Source organism: Thalassophryne amazonica, chromosome 12, assembly GCF_902500255.1.
Source record: "Thalassophryne amazonica chromosome 12, fThaAma1.1, whole genome shotgun sequence".
NCBI lineage: Eukaryota > Metazoa > Chordata > Actinopteri > Batrachoidiformes > Batrachoididae > Thalassophryne > Thalassophryne amazonica.
In genome coordinates, this window is record NC_047114.1 from 81,381,035 (window position 1) to 81,396,181 (window position 15,147).

At 39.8% G+C, this 15,147-nt stretch overlaps 1 protein-coding gene across 2 annotated transcripts in view; it reads left to right on the forward strand.

Moving 5' to 3' along the window:
* The window catches only part of yes1 (YES proto-oncogene 1, Src family tyrosine kinase), a 65,944-nt gene extending 52,180 nt beyond the window's left edge, over positions 1–13,764 (forward strand). For both annotated transcript variants that reach the window (XM_034183194.1, XM_034183193.1), the window contains exons 7-12: positions 1,045–1,200; positions 4,484–4,663; positions 6,747–6,823; positions 7,592–7,745; positions 8,485–8,616; positions 12,720–13,764. In XM_034183194.1, the coding sequence (XP_034039085.1) occupies positions 1,045–1,200; positions 4,484–4,663; positions 6,747–6,823; positions 7,592–7,745; positions 8,485–8,616; positions 12,720–12,928 (908 nt within the window). In that variant the 3' untranslated portion in view covers positions 12,929–13,764. The remainder of the gene's footprint in view (positions 1–1,044; positions 1,201–4,483; positions 4,664–6,746; positions 6,824–7,591; positions 7,746–8,484; positions 8,617–12,719) is intronic.
* Positions 13,765–15,147: the final 1,383 nt, after the last annotated feature.

Here is a 15,147-nt window from a genome sequence, read left to right on the forward strand (position 1 = left end):
CATTTTTATCAAGTTCTGTTACCTTAAATAAATATTTGTATGTTAGCTCACTGTGTGGGACCATGGTATAAGGGGATTAAACAACTCGAGCCATGCGATTTGAATGCACTTCGCGGAGTATCACCACTCCGTTTCGCGTCATGGTGTTTTAGACGCCACGTCATGCATTCAAACCGTATAATGCACAGCTTCTCGTTGTTTAATCCTTACTTTATTCATGTGTGGTCTTTTAGTTTGAGAGCATGATTTATTATATTCACTTATTCTCAAAGATCCAGCAAGCAGCCACTCTGCTTTGTGTAGGGCTGATCCCATCACACCTCGGAAGCTAAGCAGAATTTGGCCATATCAGTACTTGGATGGGAAACCAGGAGCTGTGTGTGTTTGTTCAGGTGACACTGGAGTTGCGTAAAAGTTGTGCTAAATCCCAATGCAGATGTGTATTGGCTGTGCTATGGCAACATTCTCTTTCAGATTGTCTTCTTGTTTTACAGTGGTTGGCATCCAGCTTAGTGGTGCATTCCTGCCACCTACTGCTCATTCAGATCAGTATAGAGGACCAGGTTGTCACGCATGTAGATGGTCACATCTTGTGGCTGAATATGATAATGCAGTATATTTCTGCCATGTAATACGTTTCAAAATATAAGTTGCAGGACCAGCCACACAAGTAAAAAAAATGTGAATTGTCATCTGAAATATGCGGTAGATGCTGTGTTGACACACATATGAGGTCATGTATGGGAAGGATAATTGGCACTCACTGTTGTTGTTGTTGTTGTTGTTATTTGTTTTAAACCAAAAATCTGTATTGCCTAGAAGTTGGCTGAGCATTCAAGTCCTTGTTTCATTTCAGTGTGATTTAAAAGTAGTGTGCTGTTGTTCCCATGCGTCATAGTGATGTTTTAGCTCTTTTGTATATAAATCAGTGAGTTACAGTGGCGTGACTGTGGATAATGATGAGATTGTATTGCTATTCCACTTTTCTGACATACATTTGTGTTTAAGAAGACATTGTTTTTGATCTTTATCCCTTCTGTCCAGAACATGCAGATGGTCTGTGCTACAGGCTAACTGCCGTTTGCCCCACTGTGAAGCCTCAAACTCAGGGACTGGCTAAGGATGCTTGGGAAATCCCTCGAGAGTCCCTTCGACTGGAGGTCAAACTGGGCCAAGGCTGCTTTGGAGACGTGTGGATGGGTAAGATACCACACCATCATGTATTTCTGCAATACGTGCATGTATGAAACAAAAATACTGGACCTTATTAAAGAGTATTTTTGTCAACGACTCTTACATTTCCCTACAGTGGTGATGATGCTCATAGATAAACACAAAAGACCTGTCATTGTTAAAAGCGTAAGAAGAGGAATTAAAGGACCTGCTCATACAGCTAATGGGGAAAAAATAATGAGTGCTTTAATGCTCTTTCACCCCATTAATGAACGGACAATGAAGACACAACTTTCTGCATGTGGGTTATTGTTCCAGCAATTTTATTAATATAGAGAAGGATTTGTTTGTAACCCTCTAACTCTGTAGTATTGATTTTTTCACATTGTCACTGATCAAAATGAATATAATTCTACACTGACTCAGCCATTGGAGCACAAATAAAAAAACACAGCCCGTATTTGTTATTATTAAATGCAGATTTAATGTAAAACATTCCAGAAGTTATTCACTTGCATTTTAAAAGCCTTCCTATAAAAAAACAGTCTGAAACTGACCCCAGCCCAGATTATCTGAGTTTACGTCCTACGCTTCACTTCTGCAGCGTGCACGAGGCGAGGTCCTTTCAGTGAACACGGCTCTCGTCTTTCATCACTCACTCTTTCATTAAACCCAGCCTGCAGCAAGTCTCAGCCTGCAAACACCCACTGTGTAATCCCTGGAATGGCTCTCTGTCTCCCCCTGCACTGTTTGCCCTTCATTGTTTTTCTGCAAGTTATTGAAAGTTCTTTCGGATTGTGTGTTTAATATCGTGTCCTAATTGGTCCATGCAGTAGCTAATTGTTTTGTTTTTTAATTGGTTTATGCTGGGTTAATTCTCATTAATGCAGAAGCTGTTGGCCTCAGTGAGTCTTGCAGTATTGTTGTTCTTCTTATTATTATTATTATGTCATTGTCATTGGCTGTCAGCTTGTCAGGCTGTGGACTTTATTCAGTATGATTCATTCCAGAAAGTCAGCCTTATGACGGAAGCAGTAGATCTACTGGCTCAGCCCACTGTATGGAAGCAGGGCATGAGGAAGTAGCTGTTAAACAGGGAGTGACTGATTGTTTAAGCTGTTGTGCTCATCCACTCTGGTGCTGGCGTGAACACACAGGAACACTGTTAGCGATCACTGCCCTGGAGATTGATTTGAGGAGTCACTTCTTAATTTAAGTTTAAACTGTTAATGTGCTTTCAATATTTAGTGATTGTGTGTCATTTAATAAATCATAGTTGAATTACTTTGTAATAAATGGGCAAAGCAATATAAGGGATACTCCAGGGCTCACTGTCCCAAATTCTGCATTATTATTATTATTATTATTATTATTATTGAATTTCTCCTTTTTATCCCAGTTGGCCAAAGGCCCAAAGGGGGATTATGTTGTGGTGGGCACAGTTCCGCTAATCTGCTAACCGCTAATTAGTGAAGCTAACATTTTTGTTAGCGGATTAGCTTTTCAGCTAACTTTGTAAAAAATCAGCAGCCCAGTTAGCTTCCCCTAAATTTAGTTCCGCTAATTTTCAGCCCGCTAACTTTTTGTTGTTGTTGGTAAAGTGAATAAATTTAACAGTCAAAAACGGCATGTAAGCGGCTTAAGTCAGTATTTTTATTTATTTATTTTTTGTACATTTGTTTTGTGTTTGTGAACGCAATATGGGTGAACTGTAGCTCCATTAACGGTTTAGAAATATATAATATAGAGAGAAACTGTGACTTCTAATACTCCGATTTACTGCTTTTGATAAAGATGATGACAGTGTTTGGGGTTTTATTTTTTATAAAAAAAAATTTCGTGCATTCCTTTTGTTTGTGATTGCCTTTGAGTTTACCCAGCAGCCCCTGCAGCGCTTTAACTCGAAACTGGTTTATCAGTAGCCAGCAGTGTAATCTGATGTGACCGAGTCAGTACTAAAAGTTAGCAATAACTTCCGTTAAATTTTTCAGCAGTTTATGAGTTTATATTATTAAAGTAAACTTTTCAGTTAGCGGTTTAATGGTTGTTGAAGCTAACTTTCCGATTAGCTGTGCCCACCACTGGTGAGTTCCCTGTCTGTCCATCTATCTATCCCAAAATTGTATAAGTGTTCCTTTATCAACTCCTCTCACATTTTTAGGAGGAATTTCATAAAACTTGGCCCAAGTCTTTGTTATAGGTTGGTAACACACATATTGTTCAAGTCGGGCCTATTGTACCAGAGTTATGGCCCTTGATTAAGAAATCTAAACTCAGTCAGTTTCATGAGTGGGTGCCTGCATTCTGAAATCAACCTCCCTCACATTTTTAGTAGGAATTTTGGGAAACCTGGTACAATTCCTTGTTGTAGGTTGGTAATACGCATGTTGTAATATTGTACAAGATTGACACATTTTGTCAGAGCTATGGCCCTTGACTAACAAGCCTAGATACTGCCAGTTTCATGAGTTGGTGTCTGCATTCTCAAATCAACTATCACATACCTTGAAATCTTATCAGAATGTAATAAGCGCTTGTACCAAAGCAGTATTTGCCATCGGGAGATATTGTGCTCTCAGGGCACGCTTGTGTTGTTTGGTTACTTAGGCCATGAGGTAATTGATTTGGCAAAGACGTCATGCTGTTGCTTGCAGTGTTCCATACAAACGCAATGTACCGTATCTTCTTAAGCCTGACCTTAAACATGGGCCTGCCTCATTTAATTACCGGGTAAAAACACTGCCGGAAATAAAACACCTGCCTTAAATAAGCGCTGGTCTTGTTTAATGGCCGGATCACTTATGTTAGCCGCCAGATGTCTCTGCCTAGCTGATTGTCCGTATCAGCAGTCATGGGTGCACCTTCTGTAACTCTGGCTTTAGGTACCATTTTTAGGATGTGATGGGAAAAAAAATTTGTGATTACATTTGATTGAGTCATTCTTTTTTTTCTAAGTCCACTGCAAAGTGGTACCTTAAAATCCTGGTATGGTTTTGATGTAGCACTGCACTGATTTCTTGCCATCCTATTATAAGATATTGAGAAAGTCTAGCCAGACGCTACATGACAGATCTAAAGCAGTTGCCTTTGGTTCGCCACACCCAGGGATGTGTGTGAAACGTATAAATTACAGTGCGGCAGCAAGCAGCATTTTTGTTAATACTTGCTGGCCTTGAATAAGAGCCTGCCTTGTTTAGGCGCCGGGGCTGCACACACTTTGAAAAAATCAATGCCCGGGCTATTAATCAAGGAAGTACAGTATTTCAAACATCAGTAACCATTTTATATTTTTGTTTGTTTCTTAATTCAGGCACATGGAATGGCACCACTAAGGTGGCTATCAAGACTCTAAAACCAGGCACCATGTCTCCAGAGGCCTTCCTTCAAGAGGCTCAGATCATGAAGAAACTCCGACATGACAAATTGGTGCCTCTGTATGCAGTGGTGTCAGAGGAACCTATCTACATTGTCACAGAGTTTATGGGTAAAGGTAAGGACAAGCATAAATTCATAAGAAGTAGTTACAAAGAATTAATTATAGGTCATAATCTTGGAGGAATCCCACTGTCCAAACATGGAGGTAAACTGATAAGGCTAAATCATGTGTAGGTTTGAATGTGCGAATAGTGTCTCTCCATGTGAGTCAGCCTGTGTCAAGATGTGTCTCGCTGTCTCACACTGCATGTTGCAAATGCTGCCTCCCTCAACACAAAAAATGAATATAGATAATGGATCAATCATCGTGGAGGCAATGCAGGATTTTAACTAGAATTGTTGACAATTCTGAAGCTTTATGTATCCACTTCAAAACAATTAGGTTTTAACATTTAATTTGTGAAACACCTTAAGTAAAATATGCATAACATATGAATATACAAGGATAATGGGAATTTTTTTTTTTTTTGAAAAAAATGAAGGGAACAAGTTGTGCAAAATGTCAAATTCTGACTATGACTACTTTGCTGATTTCTCTTTCTTGTGTAATGACAACTTTTAATCAGGCTCATACTTGTCATCTATATTATAATAGCCATGTGCCATCTGTGCGTACATGCGTGTGTATGGCTTGGATCACGAAGAAACTTGGGAGAGCTGACAGTTGCCTTTTGGTATGATTATGCATTTTGGGTCAAGCATGAATGCTGCGAAAATGGAAAGTTGTTAGGACAAATATTTTGGGAGAAATTAGCAATATTAGCTAACAACGGTGAACAATGGACATTGTGCTGCAGTGCACCATGGCAGTTCAGGGTTTTCGAGTTTGAAATGTTATTGTGCTTCATGTTAGTTTAACAGTGTTGTTAGTGTTATTGATTTATTATGGTTTTGTAGTACAATTGGTTTAGTCAGTTTAGTTAAGTGTCATGTTACCGTTACCATGAGTGAAAACTGCACTGTTTCATGTCTTCTGCCGCCGTCTCTGTATGTGGGTATGTAAAATTATAAGCATCTGCTTGTGGCAGAATGCAGAAAAGACAAAAAGCTGTGTGTGCTTGCAACTTGGATCATGGACAAACTGGGGAGAGTTAACATTTGCTGTTTGTATGTTTATGTATTTTGGTCAAGGATGAACACCACCAAAACAGAACATCTATAGGACTAATATTTTTGGAGAAACTATGGATATTAGCTAACAACACTCAATAATGGCCGCTGCTAATTGCATTCTGGACTCACACACCAGTCCAGCAGGGGGCGGTAAATCATCTTTATATTAAGTGCGTCAGTCTGTGCATGATTTTATTTAGTAAATTCAATGTAAGTACATAATATAATTGTAAATAAGTTAAAAATACATGGATGACAAGAAAGTGAAAACACTTATTTCCATTGTGGTCTATTTAAAAATCAAATGAGAAAATAGAAGTAATAATCAAATAAAATAATCATAGTAATACTGATGATGATATGATAATAATAGTGTGTGTATATGATTATAAGAACCTAAACAATTTATAAGTACATTGCGATAGTATATTAACATTAAAAAAATCATGTAATTAACAGGAAATAAAACTGTTGAGGTCTAATGTTCTAAAAACCTTCTGGACTCACACGCCATTCCAACACTTTATAGAAACTTTGCATAATTTATTACCACCCTTGAACAATGTCAGCTACCTATTTTATAAACACTACCCAATCTAGAGCTAGTGTTAATAATATCCCTGTTGTTAAACTTCATCAGTCACTTTTGCAGGGTTTCACAACTTATTGTAAATTCAGTACAAAACCACCTCATTCATCAGTAGAAACAAATTTATTTGAGGCAGAGTGCCTGCTGCTCTGCAGGCGAGGATTTATTTAATCAGTGACATTCTGTGTAAATAGCGGAGCACGTTGTGCATGCTGATTTATTCTTCTGATGTGTTGCTCTTTGTGTTATGACCAGCACAGGCAAGCAGTATTGAAACAAACCTAAGAGATAGGACCTGTTATGATATTTGCAGCAGGTTGCCTCCTGTTGTTTAGCTTTTGTGCCAACTGCTGCTGTCTTTTTTTCTTTTTTTTTTTTCTGCAGCACTGAGACACGTGGTGATTGTGCTTAACAGAATTTTTTTTAACCTTGACAGGGAGTTTGTTGGACTTTCTGAAAGAGGGAGATGGTAAATATCTGAAACTACCCCAGTTGGTCGACATGGCGGCACAGGTATGAATGAGCACAGCACGGAATCCCGCTTACTAGAAAACCGACTCAGATACAACAACTTCATTTTGACTTTTACAAACCCACAAGTCCGTGTCAAAGAACGATTATTGTGCTTAAGCAGTGGAACAAAATGAGCTCCACGTTCTCAGTCCTTTGTGCACGTGTGTAGGTGTATATGAGTCACTTCAGTCCTTGTGATGAAAGATTAGTTTGTTCTCCCTCTGGCTGTCTTTTTTATTTAATATCCAACTCTGTATCTAAGCCCCTCTCCTGCTGCTGTATGCTACTCCTCTCGCTCTCGCCCACTTCACAGCCTGGAGCACGTAAATGCTGCTCATCAGAGGCTCAGTCTCCTACTGTGATCTGCTCTCAGTTCACCTCTCCACACTGCCGAGGTCCCTGTTCTCATTGGCTCAAGTGTTATACCTCAGTGAGCAACCAGTCTGTGTGAAGAGGAGTTAGATCATGTTTTTTTTGTTGTTGTTGTTTTTTTTTTTTGAGGGGGCAGCCCAATTTTTCTCCATTTTTGTTACAGTTGGCATTGCATTTGGTGTCATATTAACTTTTACCACTGTTTCTTGACGTAAAATGTGAGATTACCAAATGATGGCATCCATGAGCATCCGTTTTGGTGGCTTTGTCTTGAAGTGACATCTCAATTGAACCCCCTGTGCTAATCTATGTTGTCCTCGCTACGTCCTTTGTCTAGTTGTGTCGGCTGTATCCTAATGCCATCCTGTGTTTGTCTACCCCTCCTCCCTGTCCCAGATTGCAGATGGCATGGCTTTCATAGAAAGGATGAACTACATCCACAGGGACCTGAGAGCTGCTAACATTCTGGTGGCCGACAACCTGGTGTGTAAAATTGCTGACTTTGGCCTAGCTCGGCTCATTGAGGACAATGAGTACACCGCCAGACAAGGTAGGGAAAGAAGCAGATGTAGTTACTCCTAGGGACGGGCGATATGCCAAAAGAAAAATAGTATTGCAGTATTATTTTCCACATTGATCAGTATTGATATTTAGCACGGTATATAATTTAATAATGCTTCCAGTTTGAAGCCTGTCCTAATAATGACTGAAACCAGGAAAAAAACAAGACTGCTTATTAGTCTAAATATTTATTTTGTTGTGTCAGTATGACCAAAGCAGATGGTCACCCGACTCAGTCTGGCCTGCTTGATGTTTTTTCCTGTAATAGTGTATAGCGCTGGCTATAAACAGGCTGTTAATTTATTTGGAACACCTAAAACCTCATCTGATTATTTAATAATACATTTTAAAAAGAAAACACATTTAACAATGTGGCATTTGAATATTAAATGCCACCTCCAAAAGGTGCTCTGAAATATTTTTACTTTCTTCGCTCAAGGTGGGAGTAGCCACTGTATACAGATAGGATCAATGTAAAAAAAATAAATAAATTATCAAAAAACTACAAAACACCCACAGAATATTCTTGAGTAATGCAGCATACAGAATTTACTAACTAAAAGAGTTTGATCCCAAATTTTCAGTATGCCTTTTGTATGAAATCTTCCAAGTGTGCGTTTTATCTGAGCTGTTAACTGTGATCTGATTCTGTACCATGAAGAAATACTTCTTCTTTTTGAGGCTTTTGCCTAGTGCAAAGGGTAGCTTTTAAAACAATGTTTTTCCAGGTGCCAAGTTTCCCATCAAATGGACGGCCCCTGAAGCAGCGCTGTACGGCCGCTTTACTATCAAATCAGATGTCTGGTCGTTTGGTATACTACTGACTGAATTGGTGACAAAGGGTAGAGTACCATACCCAGGTAAGAGTCATGTTTTTTCTTTTATTTTTTAGAGGTCACACTTTATTTGAATACTTTACTGTCAAGTTTTTTACACTTGGAAAACAAGGAAGAAATTCATCTAATTTAATCCGAAGCTTTTAAAAGCATTTTCTCACAATGATGAGTTGTCACAGATATCTAAGGATGGATCAGTTGATGAGAAAGTATCTCAGTGCACAGCTGCATTGAGCATGTGACGTCACTGCTGACCCCTGCTGTTGGAGAACAGTGTTGCACCATGCAGGGTTTTTTTTTTTTTTTTTTGACGTTAAATGACTGACGCTGATTACAGTGTGTGTTGGGGAAGTGTAATGACACGGACCCACAACAGGGGGCGCAAATGAACGGTCAATAGATAGTCCAATAAATACAATTTATTTTGGCAAATGTGCACAACAGGTCGAACACTGCTTTTAGACAGTCAGTTACAAAATACAACAGGTGACATGTGGGCAGGCCCGAGGGTAGGAGACGCCTATCCAGAGAAGAGCCGGGGCCCACAAGGTTCCGCCGCCAACGCAGACCTGCAGTACACAGAAACCACCAAGTCCCGAGTCCCCAGGTGGCCTCTACTTCAGCTGTCAGATCCGGTACTGCTGGCAGGAACAAAAACAGGTTAATGGTGGGTGTGTGGACACCCAGTAAGCAGTCAGCAACTCACAATGTTTATCCACTTGGAGGGAACACCTCCACCTCCAACTCTGGAACCAGTTAACGGCAGAGCCTGAACTACTACTTAACGTAAGTGGAATGAGGAGTGAAGATCGTCACTCCCCCACCGTCCACAAACCCAGCTCCAGCTGTAAGTAGAGTTCCAGGTACTCCTGCAAAAAGTTCCGAACAAACAAGGTATGTGCGTTCGGCACAGAAACAATGGCTGAGAGAATTACCTGAGTGGTAAACTGATATCTCGGCAGAGATGTGGTGTCTCCTCCAGGCTTTTATGGTGCAGTGATGATGATTACTGACAGCTGGTAGTCCTGGCTCCTGGGTGGTGACTGCGCCCTCTGGTGCCTGAAACCCGACTACAGGCAGGGCGCCCTCTGGCGTTGGCCAGCAGTACCTCCTCTTCGGGCGGCCCACATAACAGTGTGTGCCATATGGCGGACCTAACCACCATCTCTTGTCTACGGCCATCTGGCTCCTGTGGTCTTCTTGGTTTCAGTGCAAACATGGTGGAACCTTTAATCAACCAGGACAAGCAAGTACTGGGGACTAAACCGACATGCCCCCCACCCTAGTTGTGCTGTGACTCACCAAGCATTTTAAGATCATAACCTGCTGCGGAGTGATGTCATTCTATTCCTGTTCCTTTGTGCTTGAGTCAGTGGCCGACATGTGGACGCATCATCTTGTTCTATTTAAATCCTTATGTGCATATATAGATGCCTGCACACGCTCGTGATCAGATTATAACAGAAACGTTGGTGGATTCGAGGTTTTGAGCTCAGATGTATAAACCACTTTTAATACTTCAGCATCTGACGTGTTCGGACAGCAGATCACGGTTTCAGCAGCTGATCTGCGTGTTTCTGGGTTTGAGATCATCCGATCACCGCCCCCCGACAGAGAGATGGAGAGGGATGAGCCGCCAGCCAGGAACGAGGGGAGGGTTATTACAGGAGTCTAGAGGGAGGATGTGGTCTGTTTTAGCTGACGTTGAGCTCCCTGTGAAGTGGTTTCTGCAGCATGTTAGAGATCAGGATTACCACTTCCCGTTGTATTCCTGACTTTTTCTGAGTGTCTGCTCAGTAGGACCACGGATCTGAATGAATTCGAATCCGTGGGTAGTATGAATGTATTTATCACAAAAGTGTTATAAATAAAATGATTACTGTTTCCTTCTCAGTATGCAGCAATTCTCATCTTTTTGGAAAAGAATTTGAAGTTATAAACTTATATCAACTTTGTTCCATTTATCTCATTTTTACACAAGGCCATCAAATATGGTCATGGGGTATTGCAAAAACTTTCCTTCTGTCTGTCTGTGCTCAGCATAAGTCCAGTCCTATTACTGCCAGAGACTTCAAATTCACAGGGAACATTCTTGGGACACAGTTCAAAGATGGATAACCTTGACCTATTTTAAGAGGTTTAAAAGTCACATTCTGTTTCATTCTGTTCTCTTTTTTTTTTTTTTTTGAGTGGGAGGAGTGATAGCCAATCAGAGTAGAACAGCACCGTGACATCAGTGGCTGGTCTACCTAGCTGTAAACTCTTGTTTACAGCTCTTATAACTCATTGTTATATGTTATGTAAAACCCAGCGAGAAAAAAACCCTTCTAAAACAGAAAATGCTGTTTTTGTAAACTGATATCACCTCTGGAGTTATTTACAAGACATTTTGCTGACGTCAGCATGATGCTAACTTCCACTAACTTATGCTCTTGTCAAAAGCTCATGTATATGCACAAGCATGCCCTCCTGCAGATGCTGTTAAAATGTAAATATTGTTTATGATTGATACAATTGTACGTAAGACAATAGGATCTTAATAATTCATATAAATAACAAATTATATATATATATATATATATATATATATATATATATATATATATATATATATATATATATATATAGACACACACTTTGCACTGGAATACCAACTAAACAACTGCAAATTATAAAGACAATGCTCATACGGCCGAGGGCATTTTATCATTGTGTTATATTTTTACTATTCATGAGTTTTTATGCACTGATACTGTTCATATTGCAATTTAATACAACAATAAAATATTTTATTCAAAAATATTATGTAAAACACTGAATGTTTTCATTCAGGACCACAGGCAAATGTTCCTTATTTTGACTGGTCAAGTTCCTTTTAAAAATGGAAAGCAAAGGGATGCTGAATGAAATGTGGGAAGTAACATGTGGCAGTTCATGATTTTTTTTTTCTTTTTTTTCAAGATTGGAGCAAAGGAATGTAGAAAAACTATAGAAAGATTGGTTCTGCAAATACTGTCATGCAAGTGTGGATTAAAACTTCTTGCTATAATCTGGTGCAGGGCATTGAATGGTGACAGTTATGTTTTGAACTGTACATTGTACCTTTCTAAATAAAGTGTCAAACCAAAGGGAAGCTTCCCGGTTCAAAGCCACCCCTTCCATTCGCAGTGTAGTGTGGAGTTGCGTAAGGAAAGGCATCCGGTGTGACCCCAAGTGAAACAAGGGAGAAGCTGAGGAGACCTACTTTTGATGTAAGCCAAACAAAGGGATCTATTCCTGCTTTGAACGGATTGAAAATGCATCAAAACAAAGATTTTCTGGATTTTCAGACCGCCCTACTCTCACTTAAGGCTGTGCCAGTTCAAATGTATTTTTTCCAAATAAAAAAAGTTCAGGGACAACATATTTACTCATCAGTAACCATGTTGGCTGGCTTGTGGTAAATTAGGAACAGCTGGCATTGAAGTTGCATAAGAATATCATACAACCACAACTCCTTTAGTTCCCAACATCCTCCACGGGGTAAAAACAAGGGTTCGAGAGTAGATTAGCATGGCTAATATGAGGTTGCTCGAGAAATCTGAGGCAATATGTAGTAGGTCCTCCACCTGCTGGGGATGTCGTATGGTCATTGGTGCAGTTGCCCCACTTGTGTGCAATTTCAAGTGTCAGCTAACAAGTTAAACTAGCAGCCTCAAACAATATAGGATTTAAAGAATGTATAGACCTTGTGGATGGGGGTGTCAGTTTTTCATCTGTACTGCAAATTTGTGATTTCAAGCATTACTTGAATGCCTGTGTTTCCAAACACAGGTGGAAGACATTATGTCCTATGCTAAAACTTTGCATCATCACATCACCAACTGCTAGCATTCAAAGCTCCAGTCAGAATGGTTTGTATGTGCACTAGTGCATATGCTGCTTGTTGTTGACCAGAAACTCACCGAGGTTATACTCTTCTACAGAGAATTATACATGTGAGATTTGAGAGAATGAATACAACAAAGTGCATCTTTGCTTCATTGATAAGCTCATAGTCATCTCATAAATCACTTTAGGTGTAAACTCTCTGTTACGTCCATTCCTTCTCATGACCGTGTTGCACATTATCTTTGTATTGTTGCCAGGTATGGTGAATCGGGAAGTACTTGAGCAGGTAGAACGAGGTTACCGTATGCCCTGCCCCCAAGGCTGCCCCGAGTCCCTCCACGAGATGATGAAGCAGTGCTGGAAGAAAGAGCCGGATGAAAGACCCACATTTGAGTATATCCAATCCTTTTTAGAAGACTACTTCACAGCCACAGAGCCGCAGTATCAGCCAGGGGACAACCTCTAGTATGCTGAATTTAGAGGAAACCCTGGCAACGCACAGGGGCACGTTGGATCAAAGTGTGGGACAGTCAAACTTCAACAAGGCCGTCAAAATGGGAAGCAGCTTACCGAAGCTGCAAAAAAAAAAGGATTAAATGCCATAAAATAATTCACCACCACACTGGAACTTATCTGCAAGTGCACATTTGCTGAAGTATCAGATATTTTCTCATATGTACATAGGGACCAAATATTCAGGAGAATGTCCAAGTGTACAGATGGGTTCTAGTACGTTAAGCTCTGGGGACCCCACTGCAATCCTTAAAAATGGCCACCAACACTGTGATCAAAAATGGTGACTTTTAAATCAACATTTTATTTTTTTAGGGTTTTTTTTTTTCTTTTCTGAATACTAAATGTTCTCTCCCGCCTTCTTTTGGTTTTAAAATTTTGATGTTGGGAGTCGAGTCCTTTTGTACATCCTTTTGGGTTCTCTTACAGAGGCTGATGGGTTTTTCCCTCTTTTAAGGTGAACAGTTATGGTTGACTTGTCAGGTGTGTGTGCTGTGACTGTAATGAGTGAATGAATGGGGGTGTGTTTTCAGGAATGTACTGAGAGCAGATGTACATTATGTGCAAAAAAAAATGTATTTTAGCAAGTGGATGAGTGAGAAAATGAGAAGCGATTTGTGTGGTTCTTTTTAATGTGGTCAACAGAATGGTAGATTGTGACACTTTGTTAAAATATTTCATTTAAACAGTGTTTTAATTTGTGAACCTGAAATCATAAAGAGCTATTTTGGTAATGTACAAGTGCATAAGCATCGTTTCTGACAACATTGTATAAATATATTTGAAAGTACTTGTGGACATAAGGACAGTAAGGGCTTATAGGAATCTGACATTTAATCCCAGCGAACTTGACCTCTGGTTGGCCTTGACAGGGCAATTCTGGAATCAAAGTGTGTGCATCGAAAATCTAATTCCTTGACCTTTACTTAAATTAATTGTTTCACAGCAATTCCCAGGTGAACCTTCATTTGTGCAGTGCGTCCAGAAAGTATTCACAGCGCTTCACTTTGTGTTACAGCCTTATTCCAAAATGGATGAAATTAATTTTTACCTCAAAATTCTACACACAATACCACTTTTTTTTATTTTTGCAAATGTATTAACAAATCACCTGTACGTAAGTATTCACAGCCTTTGCCATGAAGCTAAAAATTGAGCTCAGGTGCATCCTATTTCCACTGATCATCTTTGAGATGTTTCTACAGCTTAATTGGAGTCCACCTAGGGTAAATTCAGTTAATTTGACATGATTTGGAAAGAAACACCTGTCTACATATAAGGTCCCACAGTTGACAGTACATGTCAGAGCACAAACCAAGCAAGAAGTTAAAGGAATTGTCTATAGACCTTCAAGAAAGGATTGTTAAATCTGGGGAAGGGTACAGAAACATTTCTGCTGCTTTGAAGGTCCCATTGAGCAGAGTGGCCTCCATCATCCATAAATGGAAGAATTTCTGATCCACCGGGTCTCTTCCTAGAGCTTGGAGAAGAGCCTTAGTCAGGGAGGTGACCAAGAACCCGGTGGTCACTCTGTCAGACCTCCAGCTTTCCTCTGTGGAGAGAGGAGAACCTTCCAAAAGGACAACCATCTCTGCAGTAGGGCCTTTTCAAGGCATTTGGAGGCCCCCCTATGCCTCACCACCCGCCCTGTCTGCCCAAAGCCTACACAAACCACACCATGGACACACACTGAATTTGAACATCCCATAATAACCAACATATAAAGACAGTGCAAATTGTGTAGTAACTACAAAATCCAAAGTACTTCAAAAAATGTGCACAGTAACTAAATCAGATATACTTTTTAAAATGTTATTTAAAAAAGTTATTAGCAAAACTAATATTTAAATGTGAACAGATGTAAGTTGTTGACTTAAAGGGCAAGGAGATGTGGTATCGAAGGTATTACGTTTGTATGTCTACATATAAGTCCTTGGGTGTTATGCTCAAGAGTCCAGCAGAGGGCGATGCAAGAGTAAGGAAGTTGAGCGTGGTTCAGGAGATTATTTTGGGGGAAACTCGGTTCATGAGTGGACATTAATCATTTATGAAGATGCAACACTGTTAATATAACACAGCCAGGTAGATAGCTAACATAAACATTATTTTTTGTTGACACGTAAACCTAATTTATCCTATGTAAATTATCACCACTGCCCTGTTTGTTTTTTC